General features: G+C 45.3%; 1 protein-coding gene across 1 annotated transcript in view; it reads right to left on the minus strand.

Annotated features, from left to right (window-relative positions):
- The window catches only part of PTPN1 (protein tyrosine phosphatase non-receptor type 1), a 72,936-nt gene extending 59,537 nt beyond the window's left edge, over positions 1–13,399 (minus strand). Inside the window, exon 1 of the mRNA XM_075350609.1 lies at positions 13,257–13,399. Coding sequence (XP_075206724.1) covers positions 13,257–13,319 — 63 coding nt within the window. The 5' untranslated portion in view covers positions 13,320–13,399. The remainder of the gene's footprint in view (positions 1–13,256) is intronic.
- Between the last annotated feature and the right edge of the window lie 1,002 nt (positions 13,400–14,401).

A 14,401-nucleotide genomic window follows, 5' to 3' on the forward strand; every position in this document is an offset into this window, starting at 1 on the left:
TGTGTACACGTGTACGTGTGTACACGTGTACGTGTACGTGTGTACGTGTGTACGTGTGTACGTGTGTACGTGTGTGTGTACGTGTACGTGTGTACGTGTACGTGTACGTGTACGTGTGTACGTGTACGTGTGTGTGTACGTGTGTGTGTGTACGTGTGCGTGTGTACGTGTGCGTGTGTACGTGTGCGTGTGTACGTGTGTACGTGTACGTGTGTACGTGTACGTGTGTGTGTACGTGTACGTGTGTGTGTACGTGTACGTGTGTGTGTACGTGTACGTGTGTGTGTACGTGTACGTGTGTGTGTACGTGTGTGTACGTGTTTGTACGTGTACGTGTGTACGTGTGTACGTGTGTGTGTGTACGTGTGTGTGTGTGTGTGTACGTGTGTGTGTGTACGTGTGTGTGTGTACGTGTGTACGTGTACGTGTGTACGTGTACGTGTGTACGTGTACACGTGTGTACGTGTACACGTGTGTACGTGTACACGTGTGTACGTGTACACGTGTGTACGTGTACGTGTGTACGTGTACGTGTGTGTGTGTACGTGTGTGTGTGTACGTGTGTACGTGTACGTGTGTGTGTGTACGTGTGTACGTGTGTACGTGTACGTGTGTGTGTACGTGTACGTGTGTGTGTGTGTACGTGTGTACGTGTGTACGTGTACGTGTGTGTGTACGTGTACGTGTGTGTGTACGTGTACGTGTGTGTACGTGTACGTGTGTACGTGTACGTGTGTACGTGTACGTGTGTACACGTGTGTACGTGTGTGTGTGTACGTACACGTGTGTACGTACGTGTGTACGTGTGTGTGTGTGTGTACGTGTGTGTGTGTACGTGTGTGTGTACGTGTGTACGTGTACGTGTGTGTACGTGTGTACGTGTACGTGTGTGTGTGTACGTGTACGTGTGTACGTGTACGTGTGTACGTGTACGTGTGTACGTGTACACGTGTGTACGTGTACACGTGTGTACGTGTACGTGTGTACGTGTACGTGTGTACGTGTACGTGTGTACGTGTACGTGTGTACGTGTACGTGTGTACGTGTACGTGTGTGTGTGTACGTGTGTGTGTGTACGTGTGTGTGTACGTGTGTGTGTACGTGTGTGTGTACGTGTGTGTGTACGTGTGTGTGTACGTGTGTGTGTACGTGTGTGTGTGTACGTGTGTGTGTGTACGTGTGTGTGTACGTGTGTGTGTGTACGTGTGTGTGTGTGTACGTGTGTGTGTGTACGTGTGTGTGTGTACGTGTGTGTGTGTACGTGTGTGTGTGTACGTGTGTGTGTGTACGTGTGTGTGTGTGTGTGTGTACGTGTGTGTGTGTACGTGTGTGTGTGTGTACGTGTGTGTGTGTACGTGTGTGTGTGTACGTGTGTGTGTGTACGTGTGTGTGTGTACGTGTGTGTGTGTACGTGTGTGTGTGTACGTGTGTGGAATGGCACAATAGGGGACCAGGATGGGACATTTAACAAGTTGTGGTATGAATTGTCTGCATTGCAATGATTCCTATGGGAAATCTTGCTTTGCTGAACGAGTAACTTGGTTTACAAGCACAGTCCCAGAACGGATTGTTCTCGTTAACCAAGGTTCCACTGTATTTTGCTGGAATCTGGAAACCCTTTAAGTTTTTGTGATAAAACTGGGCAGAAAAAATGCAACAAAAACGCAACGTGCACAGGCCCTGAAGTAGCTTCTTGTAAAAGACCTTAATGGAGTATTCCCATCTTAAAGATCCTATCCCAATGTGTAGTAGGTGTAACAGTATTAGCAAATCCCTCCAATTAGAAATGTAGTATATGTGGCTTACCTCATGTGCAGGGCAATGCAGGACCTTAGGTATACATGGTAACGACCACTCACACAGTGACAGTTGTTTGTGGTGGTAACCATGGATACCTAAGCTGCAATGCCCTGCACATGAGGTAAGAGACATGGCTAAATCAGGAGAACTATACTACATTTCTAACTGAAGGTATTTACTAATATTATTATTACACCTACTACAAATTGGAATAGGATCTTGGAGATGGGATAACCCTTTTAAGTGAGGCCTCTTAGTTGTGTTTCAATCTGTACAACTACTATAATGGGGGGGGGGGCTGACAACCCTTCACACTGCCCTTTATTACGTACGGCAGAGCTGAGCGTCCCCTGGATCAGGCCTTGTGGTGCAATCATAGACGTTGGATTCTGGACCATCATCACCCTGCGAGGTCTGAGGAGGAACGTTCCGTCATTAGAAATGTTGAACACTTGGAACAATGCTGGTTGCAACATCACTACGTAAGGGACCGTCACCAGTGTCACAAACACAATGGCAACTTGTCCTGCGTAAAAGGGGAAGTCTTCCAGTCACGTTCGGTCATAACTGCGCAACGCTTAGCGACAGGATATGGTACTGCCTGTAAATTCAAGGAGTCACCGTGAATGTCCAAACCTCCATATACAAAATCAAAGTCCTATCAGGGTGAAGCCTAGAACTGCTCATCCTATCCTAAGCCTCCTGATTCTTACATGGATTTCCAGAAGTAAAGTGACTAATGACACACATTGCAAGAAGGAAGGCAGAGAGGAGAGTAACTGATAGCAATGAATGCAGATTCAGCCATCATCCAATCTTTGGGTAGCAGACTTAAATGATCTGAGGGTTCAATATTGCGCCCCACTACGACAATACTCACTGCTACATCGATGTTATCAAAGATAAGCATAATTGGTTCAGATGGTGACAAGTGTGTGTGGCAACAACCAGGTGAGGAGAGCAAAGACAAGTGTGTCCTGCCTACAGTCAAACATGGTGGTGGCAGTGTCATGGTTTGGGGCTGCACAAGTGCTGCCAGCTGTGGGGAGCTCCATCCAGTTCATTGAGGGAACTATGAACGACAACTTATACTGTGACATACTGAAGCAGAGCAAGATCCTCCTACTTCTGTATTTCAAAATGATAACAACCCCAAACATACCTCCAAGACGAACTGAGGGTAAAAGGTGCTGGACTGACCAAGCATGTCTCCAGACCTAAACCCTATTGCGCATCTGTGGGGCATGCTCAAAGGGAAAGCGAGGGAGCACAAGATCTCTCACATCCCCCAGCTCCGTGATGTACCCATGGAGGATGGAAGAGGATCCAGTGGCTCATGTGAAGCTCTAAAGAACTCCATGCCCAAGAGAGTTATCGTAAGGCAGTACTTGAAAATAATGGTGAACACACAAAGTTTGGGCATAATTTGGTTATCTTCACTAAGGGGTGTACTCACTTGTGTTGAGTTATTTAGAGGACACCAAATTTACACTGTTATACAAGCTGCACACTGACTACTTTGTATCAAAGTGTCAGATCTTCAGTGATGTTTCATAAAAAAGATATAAAGAAATATTTACAAAAATGTGAGGGGTGTACTCAATTTTGCATAACAGGTTAAAGACAAATATAAAGAGCATTCTTTGATTTTGCTAAAGAAAAAAAATCACAAACCACATGCTCCATTTGGAAGAATTTGGAGCAACAGACAAACGAATAATGCAAGGCAAAAATAAATAAAAAAAACAATGCAACTGATGAATTGGAACCAAAGTGTCAGGGCGGCACAGTGGCTCAGTGGTTAGCACTGCAGTCTTGCAGCGCTGGGGTCCTGGGTTCCAGTCCCACTCAGGACACCATCTGCAAGGAGTTTGTATGTTCTCCATCCATATTTGTGTGGGTTTCCTCCCACACGCCAAAAAAACATACTGATAGGGAAAGTAGATTGTGAGCCCCAATGGGGACAGTGTTGCCAATGTATGTAAAGCGCTGTGGAATTAATAGCGCTTTATAAGTGAATAAATATATATATGTATACAAGTATATGAGACGGTGGAGACCAGGCTGAGTATGGGAGCAGCTCACCCGGGGGACACGGCCAATATCGGCCATTGATTGCTCACGTCACTGCACAGGACTTGGGAAGGCATCAATGGAAGAGGCTGTAACTCAGTCGACCGGAATTGCTGTCACAGCCCTGGCCAAAACGCTGAGCCCCGTCCATTAACGAAAATCAATGTCACAGAAAAAGGGGGAAAAGCGTAAGCACAGGAGGGCGATCAATGAGCCGGATCACCAGAGACTGGGACTGCAACATCTCTGAACACGTGGACACTGCCCGCTCAGGGAAACACTGTGCTGGCAAAATATGTTAGGGCAAGACACACAAGTCACAGAGCAGGCGGTCAGGAGAGGGGGACGGCACACCCCATAGCTAAGGCCGCGCTCACATCAGCGGTATTTTGCCGCAAAACCGGATCAGTCACAAATGCGTTTCAGTTCCATTCATTTCCAATGGAATCGCGGCAAGATGCGGTCACATGCGGTTGCGTGCGTCATACACATAACCGCATGTGACCGCATCTTGCCGCGATTCCATTGGAAATGAATGGAACTGAAACGCATTTGTGACGGATCCGGTTTTGCGGCAAAATACCGCTGATGTGAGCGCGGCCTTACTTGCACTCTCAGTACCAGACGGGGCACACGCTACACCAAAGACTGTCACAAATTGAAATTTGGTGCCATCGTTGCCAATGGGCATGATGATGAGGTCTCTACAGACACTACAACTCCCAGCACATCCGCACTGCCTCTTACTAATTTTAGAAGAACGTGCCCTGGCCGGGGTCTGCTGCCGACGGATTTACACAGTGGTTATGAGGAGTACCGAGCCTTTTCCCTGGTGGCAAAGTGATCTGCGTCGTGTGCAGACACATGGGGAGATGAAGAAAAAGAGGTCAGAGAAACTGGTGACCAAACCTCAGAGAAATCACCGGCCAGCGCACATGCGAAAATATGGGGACGGGAGCAGTGGGACGGAGCGCAGGACGGGAGCAGTGGGACGGAGCGCAGGACGGGAGCAGTGGGACGGAGCGCAGGACGGGAGCAGTGGGACGGAGCGCAGGACGGGAGCAGTGGGACGGAGCGCAGGACGGAGCGCAGGACGGGAGCAGTGGGACGGAGCGCAGGACGGGAGCAGTGGGACGGAGCGCAGGACGGGAGCAGTGGGACGGGAGCAGTGGGACGGAGCGCAGGAATACTAACTAGACACTAGTACAAGGCCATTGCTGGAGCCTAATAACGCGATGTACAGTTGAACCCAGACGTTTCCCTCCGCTCTCTATAAAGACACATCTGCATGTTTTTCTTACTATCTGACATGAAATCAGAATAAACTTTTCCTGTTTTAGGTCAATAAGAATTAACAAAATTATTTATATTTGAAAAATGCCAGAATAATTAGGCTATGTGCGCACGTAGCGTACCGTCAGTGCAGAAATTTCTGCAGCGATTTGAACAGCACATGTGCGCTTCAAATCGCTGCAGAAACAGTCCGTAATGAAAAAAAAAAAAAAAAGCCGATTTCATGCGCTCTGACTGCAGCTCCTCCCATAGACAGAGCGGGGGCTGCATGCAGAGCGCACGGAATAAGTGACATGTCACTTCTTAGAACACACGCTTCGGGCAGCAGCCAAAGCGCTGCGCTCTAATACACCACGTGCGCACGGCCCCTGCACAATCTTCATAGACTGTGCAGGGGACGCAGGACGCATGCAGTTACGCTGCGGTGTAGATCGCAGCGTAACTGCATGCAAATACGCAACGTGCGCACATAGCCTTAGAGAGAATATTTAAGGCATTTTTATTACTTTCTGTGAAGTTAAAAGTTTTCATCCATTTCATTAGTATTTGGTACCATTGCCCTTACACTGTATAGGGGGCTTTACACGGTAGCGATATCGCTAGCAATTTCTAGCGATAGTGAGCGTGTAAGTACCCGCCCCCGTCGCGCATGCGATTGTTTGTGATCGCTGCCGTAGCGAACATTATCGCTACGGCAGCGTCACACGTACTTACCTGGTCGGCGGCGTCTCTGCGACTGCCGAAATATCCCTCCTTCAAGGGGGAGGGACGTTCGGCATCACAGCGACGTCACCGCAACGTCACTAAGCGGCCGGCCAATCAAAGCGGAGGGGCGGAGATGAGCAGGACGTAACATCCCGGCGGCAGGTAAGGAGACGTTCCTCGCTCCTGCGGTGTCACACACAGCGATATGTGCTGCCGCATGAACGATGAACAACATGGATAAACAACCCTCACTGATTTTTGAGTTTGGGACGACCTCTCCATGGTGAACGATTTTCACCATTTTTGAGGTCGCTGGTCAGTGTCACACGCTGCGATATCGTTAATGACGCCGGATGTGCGTCACTAACAACGTGACCCCGACAATAAAACATTAACGAGATCGTAGCGTGTAAAGCCCCCTTATGACTTGGATGAAACATTTTGGTTACCCTTCCAGAAGCTTCTCACAATAGTTGGTAGGAATTTGGGCCCATGCCTCCTGACAGAACTGGTGTAACTGAGCTGTTTGTAGGTCGCCTTGCTCACACCGGCCTTTTCAGCTTTGCCCATACATTTTCAATAGGATTGAGATCAGGGCATTGTGATGGCCACTCCAAAACTCTGACTTTTTTATCCTTAAGCCACTTTGTAACTAACCAGTTTAGCAGTGAGCTCTAGGTCATTGTCCATTTGGAAGACCCATTTCTACCCAAACTTTAAGTGCCTGGCTGATGTCTTGAGATGTTGCTTCAGTATTGCCACGTGATCTTCTTTCCTCATGATGCCATCTATTTTATGAAGTGCTCCAGTCCCTCCTGCAGCAAAACAACCTCACAACATGATGCTGTCACCCCCGTGTTTCACAGTTGGGATGCTGTTCTTAGGGTTCAAAGCTTCTCCCTTTTTCCTCTAAACGTAACGATGGTCATAGTCAAACAGTTCAATATTAGTTTTGATTTTGGCGTAACACAGGACATGTCTCCAATAATTAAAGGCTTTGCTCCTATATGCATTTGCAACCCTTTATCTGGCTTTTTATGTTTCTTTTGGAGTAATGGCTTCTTCCTGGAAGAGTGACCTTTCAGCCCATGTTGATACAGTAGTTGTTTCGCTGTGGATGACACAATCTTACCAGCTTTCGCCAGCATCTTCACAAGGTCTTTTGCTTTTGTTCGTGGATTGATATGCACATGTCTGACGAAAACACGGTCATCTCTGGTACATGGAACCCGTCTCCTTCCTGAGCGATATGATGACTGGACATTCCTATTTTATTTGTACTTGCACATAATTGTTTGTACAGATGAATGGGGCACCTTCAGGTATCTAGAAATTGCACCCAAGGATGAACCAGACTTGTGCAAGTGCACAATTCTCTTCCTGAGATCTTGGCTGATTTCTTTTGATTCTCCCATGATGCCTCACAAAGAAGCAGTGTGTTTCAGGTGTGCATTAAAATACATCCACAGGTGTGTCTCTAATTAACTCAGATGTTGCCAATAAGCCTATCAGAAGCTTCCAAAGACATGACATCATCATATGGGCGGTCCTATGCTGTTTAAAGGCACAGTACTCAGTGTATGAAAACTTCTGGTTTCAACTGTATAATATACAAAACCCCACTGTACAGCCGTAAGTCTACAACGTGTATCTATAATAACATTACTAAACATACACAACAGATAGGGAAGGGGAAAAGTATGAAATGCTCAGGGCAAATGGGGAGAGGGATAATATACTTTCAGGGCTGTGTGTAATGTAATAGGATTATTATATACTCAGGTCACGCGTTGTCATACCATTATAATATCCATAAAGCAAGGTAGGTGTAATACACTGTATACAGCTAGCACAGTATGTAACGTGAGAAAGTGATTATACACCCAGGGCAGTGTGACGTAATAATATGCTATCAGTGTGGTGTGACATAATATACTGATCATTCAGGGTAGTGTGACATTACAGTATTATACACCCAAGATGGGGTGAAGTCAGAATATTACATACTCATGTAACATAAATCATTTTCTATTCCATTCTGCAATGAAAAAAATTGGGGGATCAAATTATTTTTATATTTGTTCACTCATTTTCCAATTTGCCTTTATGGCTGGAGATTAATAAGGTCCCTATGGCGCCTATATTACACATGGTGACCCCATTATAAGCAATGTGGGGCAGATATTACTGTACCAGTACGAGGGTGGAGAATTAATACTGCTATCACAGGACATTATCAGGGTGTGGAGATAATAGCAAGGGGATATAATATTAGAAATCAGTGTATAATACCGTACATATCAGCGCAGCACATTATTAATCACAGTATAATGGATGGTGTAATAGTAACACTATTAGAGTACACCACAAGTCTGATTGTTATTTCAGTATAATGAGTGTGATATAGTGGTCACTCTGGTTTATTATTATACCGGCACTGCGGTGTAATGAGGACATACCGCTATCAGATGACATTTGCAGTTGGATATAACAACATCAGAAAGGAACAAAAGTGAATCAGTATAAGAGCGGTGTGTGACGCCTCACGATCAGTGCGCGATAACGATATTACCGCCCACCAGAAGAGTGTGGCGTACGGACCAGATGGCATGTTATCAGCAAAACATCCATTGTCAGAAAATATCAGTGAGCGACTGCACAACGTATACGTCCGCTGCGCTTATTACAGCATGTTACCGCTACGCAACATCCCAACAACACAGTGTGTAACATTATACCGGTATTATGTGACAATATTGTGATATTACTCCAGTATTACAGTACACAAGTGTAAATTCCGATACAATGTGTGTAGTCCGATATTACGGCACATTGTACGTCATTAAGGTAGAATGTAAAACAGTGCATATTACTATGGTACAGCGCGTTGTATTGCAGTATGGTATGTGGCATTATTACACCAGTGTTTAATATTAGTGCACGATACTACAAAACAACACGTGGCATTATTACAGCACAGTGTTTGATATTAGTGTGTGATATTATGGTACAGTGCGTGATACCACAGTATTGCGTGCGATACAAAACAACACAACACATACTACAGTACAGCACGTGGCATTATTACAGCACACTGCGTGATATTACATTCCGTGTGTGACATTAGAATATACTACAATACAATACATAATGCTACGGTACAGTGCGCGATAGTAGGGTACAGCCTGGGGAAGAATTACAGCGCAGTGTTTGATTAGTGCACGATGCTACGGTGCAGTGAGTACGGTAATACTAGAATACAATAAGTGATATTACGATAGTAATATTACAGTACAGCATGTGATACTACAATACAACGCATGATACGGTATAGCATGTGGCATTATTACAGTACAGTGTTTGATCTAAGTGTCTCCCGATATTGCACTAGTGTGTGACATCACTACAACAGTATATTATGGTACAATGTGTGATACTGCTGAAGTAGTGTGTGATATTACAGTATGCCGATATTACAGTAGTGTGATATTATGGTACAGTAGTGTGTAATATTATAGCAGTGTGTGATATTATAGCAGTGTGTGACATAATAAGAGTGTGTGATATTACGGTACAATAGTACAATACTACAGTTCAGTATGCAATTACCGTAGTGCACAATATTATTGTAGTAGTGCGTAACATTACAGTGCAGTATAGTACAGTGCGTGACATTACAGTGCAGTATATGGCAGTACAGTGCGTGATATTACAGTGCAGTATATGGCAGTACAGTGCGTGATATTACAGTGCAGTATATGGCAGTACAGTGCGTGATATTACAGTGCAGTATATGGCAGTACAGTGCATGATATTACAGTGCAGTATATGGCAGTACAGTGCATGATATTACAGTGCAGTATATGGCAGTACAGTGCGTGATATTACAGTGCAGTATATGGCAGTACAGTGCGTGATATTGTAGTGCAGTATATGGCAGTACAGTGCGTGATATTGCAGTGCAGTATATGGCAGTACAGTGCGTGATATTGCAGTACAGTGCGTGATATTACAGTGCAGTATATGGCAGTACAGGGCGTGATATTACAGTGCAGTATATGGCAGTAAGGGTATATGGCAGTACAGTGCGTGATATTGCAGTGCAGTATATGGCAGTACAGTGCGTGATATTGCAGTGCAGTATATGGCAGTACAGTGTGTGATATTACAGTGCAGTATATGGCAGTACAGTGCGTGATATTACAGTGCAGTATATGACAGTACAGTGCGTGATTACAGTGCAGTATATGACAGTACAGTGCGTGATTACAGTGCAGTATGACAGTACAGTGCGTGATATTACAGTGCAGTATATGACAGTACAGTGCGTGATATTACAGTGCAGTATATGGCAGTACAGTGTGTGATATTACAGTGCAGTATATGGCAGTACAGTGTGTGATATTACAGTGCAGTATATGGCAGTACAGTGTGTGATATTACAGTGCAGTATATGACAGTAGTTGATATTACAGTGCAGTATATGGCAGTAGTGTGTGATATTACAGTGCAGTATATGGCAGAAGTGTGTGATAGTACAGTGCAGTATATGGCAGTAGTGTGTGATATTACAGTGCAGTATATGACAGTACAGTGTGTGATATTACAGTGCAGTATATGACAGTACAGTGTGTGATATTACAGTGCAGTATATGACAGTACAGTGTGTGATATTACAGTGCAGTATATGACAGTAGTGAGATATTACAGTGCAGTATATGGCAGTAGTGTGTGATATTACAGTGCAGTATATGGCAGAAGTGTGTGATAGTACAGTGCAGTATATGGCAGTAGTGTGTGATATTACAGTGCAGTATATGACAGTACAGTGTGTGATATTACAGTGCAGTATATGACAGTACAGTGTGTGATATTACAGTGCAGTATATGACAGTAGTGTGATATTACAGTGCAGTATATGACAGTAGTGTGTGATATTACAGTGCAGTATATGGCAGTACAGTGCGTGATATTACAGTGCAGTATATGACAGTAGTGTGTGATATTACAGTGCAGTATATGGCAGTACAGTGCGTGATATTACAGTGCAGTAAATGGCAGTACAGTGCGTGATATTACAGTGCAGTAAATGGCAGTACAGTGCGTGATATTACAGTGCAGTATATGGCAGTACAGTGCGTGATATTACAGTGCAGTATATGGCAGTACAGTGCGTGATATTACAGTGCAGTATATGGCAGCACAGTGCGTGATATTACAGTGCAGTATATGGCAGTACAGTGCGTGATATTACAGTGCAGTATATGGCAGTACAGTGCGTGATATTACAGTGCAGTATATGGCAGTACAGTGTGTGATATTACAGTGCAGTATATGGCAGTACAGTGTGTGATATTACAGTGCAGTATGACAGTAGTGTGATATTACAGTGCAGTATATGGCAGTACAGTGCGTGATATTACAGTGCAGTATATGGCAGTACAGTGCGTGATATTACAGTGCAGTATATGGCAGTACAGTGCGTGATATTACAGTGCAGTATATGGCAGTACAGTGCGTGATATTACAGTGCAGTATATGGCAGTACAGTGCGTGATATTACAGTGCAGTATATGGCAGTACAGTGCATGATATTACAGTGCAGTATATGGCAGTACAGTGCGTGATATTACAGTGCAGTATATGGCAGTACAGTGCGTGATATTGCAGTGCAGTATATGGCAGTACAGTGCGTGATATTGCAGTGCAGTATATGGCAGTACAGTGCGTGATATTACAGTGCAGTATATGGCAGTACAGGGCGTGATATTACAGTGCAGTATATGGCAGTAAGGGTATATGGCAGTACAGTGCGTGATATTGCAGTGCAGTATATGGCAGTACAGTGCGTGATATTGCAGTGCAGTATATGGCAGTACAGTGCGTGATATTACAGTGCAGTATATGGCAGTACAGTGCGTGATATTACAGTGCAGTATATGACAGTACAGTGCGTGATTACAGTGCAGTATGACAGTACAGTGCGTGATATTACAGTGCAGTATATGACAGTGCAGTATATGGCAGTACAGTGTGTGATATTACAGTGCAGTATATGGCAGTACAGTGTGTGATATTACAGTGCAGTATATGGCAGTACAGTGTGTGATATTACAGTGCAGTATATGGCAGTACAGTGTGTGATATTACAGTGCAGTATATGACAGTAGTGTGATATTACAGTGCAGTATATGGCAGTAGTGTGTGATATTACAGTGCAGTATATGGCAGAAGTGTGTGATAGTACAGTGCAGTATATGGCAGTAGTGTGTGATAGTACAGTGTGTGATATTACAGTGCAGTATATGACAGTAGTGTGTGATATTACAGTGCAGTATATGACAGTACAGTGTGTGATATTACAGTGCAGTATATGGCAGTAGTGTGTGATATTACAGTGCAGTATATGACAGTACAGTGTGTGATATTACAGTGCAGTATATGACAGTACAGTGTGTGATATTACAGTGCAGTATATGACAGTAGTGTGATATTACAGTGCAGTATATGACAGTAGTGTGATATTACAGTGCAGTATATGACAGTAGTGTGTGATATTACAGTGCAGTATATGGCAGTACAGTGCGTGATATTACAGTGCAGTAAATGGCAGTACAGTGCGTGATATTACAGTGCAGTAAATGGCAGTACAGTGCGTGATATTACAGTGCAGTATATGGCAGTACAGTGCGTGATATTACAGTGCAGTATATGGCAGTACAGTGCGTGATATTACAGTGCAGTATATGGCAGTACAGTGCATGATATTACAGTGCAGTATATGGCAGTACAGTGCAGTATATGGCAGTACAGTGCGTGATATTACAGTGCAGTATATGGCAGTACAGTGCGTGATATTACAGTGCAGTATATGACAGTACAGTGCAGTATATGACAGTACAGTGCGTGATATTACAGTGCAGTATATGGCAGTACAGTGTGTGATATTACAGTGCAGTATATGGCAGTACAGTGTGTGATATTACAGTGCAGTATATGACAGTACAGTGTGTGATATTACAGTGCAGTATATGGCAGTACAGTGTGTGATATTACAGTGCAGTATATGGCAGTACAGTGCGTGATATTACAGTGCAGTATATGACAGTAGTGTGATATTACGTGTGATATTATTGCAGTACAGTATATTACAGCAGTCCATGATATTACACTTAACATGAATGGAGTGATGCTTTGTACAGTGCTGTGTATGTAGCGGAGCCGGCAGTGTGCTATACTGTGCGCTCATACAGGTACCGGGGAGCCGGGATCAGGCACAGGCCGAGTGATTGACAGCTGTCAGTCATTAACCCTTTGGCGTCAGTGCAGGAATGTGCGCTGTCCCGGGCGCAATGAGGCGGTCACGTGACCTGCCGCCCCCTCACCTGGTAGATGGAGTTCCAGCTGCTGTTCCTGTCCGCCTCCCGGAACTCCCGCTCTATGTCCATGTCTGGCCGCTGTGTGTCCGCTCCGGCCGCCGCCTGACACCACTGCACGCAGCCGGAAGCGTGCACTCCTACCTCCCCGGTCCCCGCTACGTCACTTCCGCTACGGGGGAAGGCCAATCAGAGCGTATCGCGGGGGGCGCTACGTACCCGGATATGAGAGCCGTGATGATGGCTGCTCCGGTAACGGTCCAGAGGCGGCCATGACCCCAACAATGATAATAATAGTCCAGCACGTGTATACTGAAGGACATTGGGGCACACAGTACCCTACAGGGGCTTTTATGGCCTCCCATTATACATCCATAGACTTTAAAGGGGTTGTCCAGACAAGAAGACTTCACCTGGGGCGTGGAGAAGTGAAAATTAAGACCCTCAGTGATCCCCCTGAGTACAGCCTAGGCCGAACCGTGGTCACCTGTGATTGGCACTGCTCAAATCACCTGACCGCTGCAGCTAATCACAGGCCACAGAGGTCCAGCCCCCGGGGAATCCAAGCAAACCGCTGGCTCCATCTTTAACCATGTTTTTCTCCGCTTCACCAGTATAAAACGAAGGTTAAATGTGGGCTCCAAGACCCCTGTACGTATTAGGTACAAGCCCCCTGATCTCTGGAGTATTGGGTGTCTCCTGATCTCCGGAGTATTGGGTGTCTCTTGATCTCTGGAGTATTGGGTGTCCCCCTGATCTCCGGAGTATTGGGTGTCTCCTGATCTCCGGAGTATTGGGTGTCTCCTGATCTCTGGAGTATTGGGTGTCTCCTGATCTCTGGAGTATTGGGTGTCTCCTGATCTCTGGAGTATTGGGTGTCTCCTGATCTCTGGAGTATTGGGTGTCCCCCTGATCTCTGGAGTATTGGGTGTCCCCCTGATCTCTGGAGTATTGGGTGTCTCCTGATCTCTGGAGTATTGGGTGTCTCCTGATCTCTGGAGTATTGGGTGTCTCCTGATCTCTGGAGTATTGGGTGTCTCCTGATCTCTGGAGTATTGGGTGTCTCCTGATCTCTGGAGTATTGGGTGTCTCCTGATCTCTGGAGTATTGGGTGTCTCCTGATCTCTGGAGTATTGGGTGTCCCCCTGATCTCT

The sequence above is a fragment of the Anomaloglossus baeobatrachus genome, chromosome 5, assembly GCF_048569485.1.
Source record: "Anomaloglossus baeobatrachus isolate aAnoBae1 chromosome 5, aAnoBae1.hap1, whole genome shotgun sequence".
Classification (NCBI taxonomy): Eukaryota; Metazoa; Chordata; class Amphibia; order Anura; family Aromobatidae; genus Anomaloglossus; species Anomaloglossus baeobatrachus.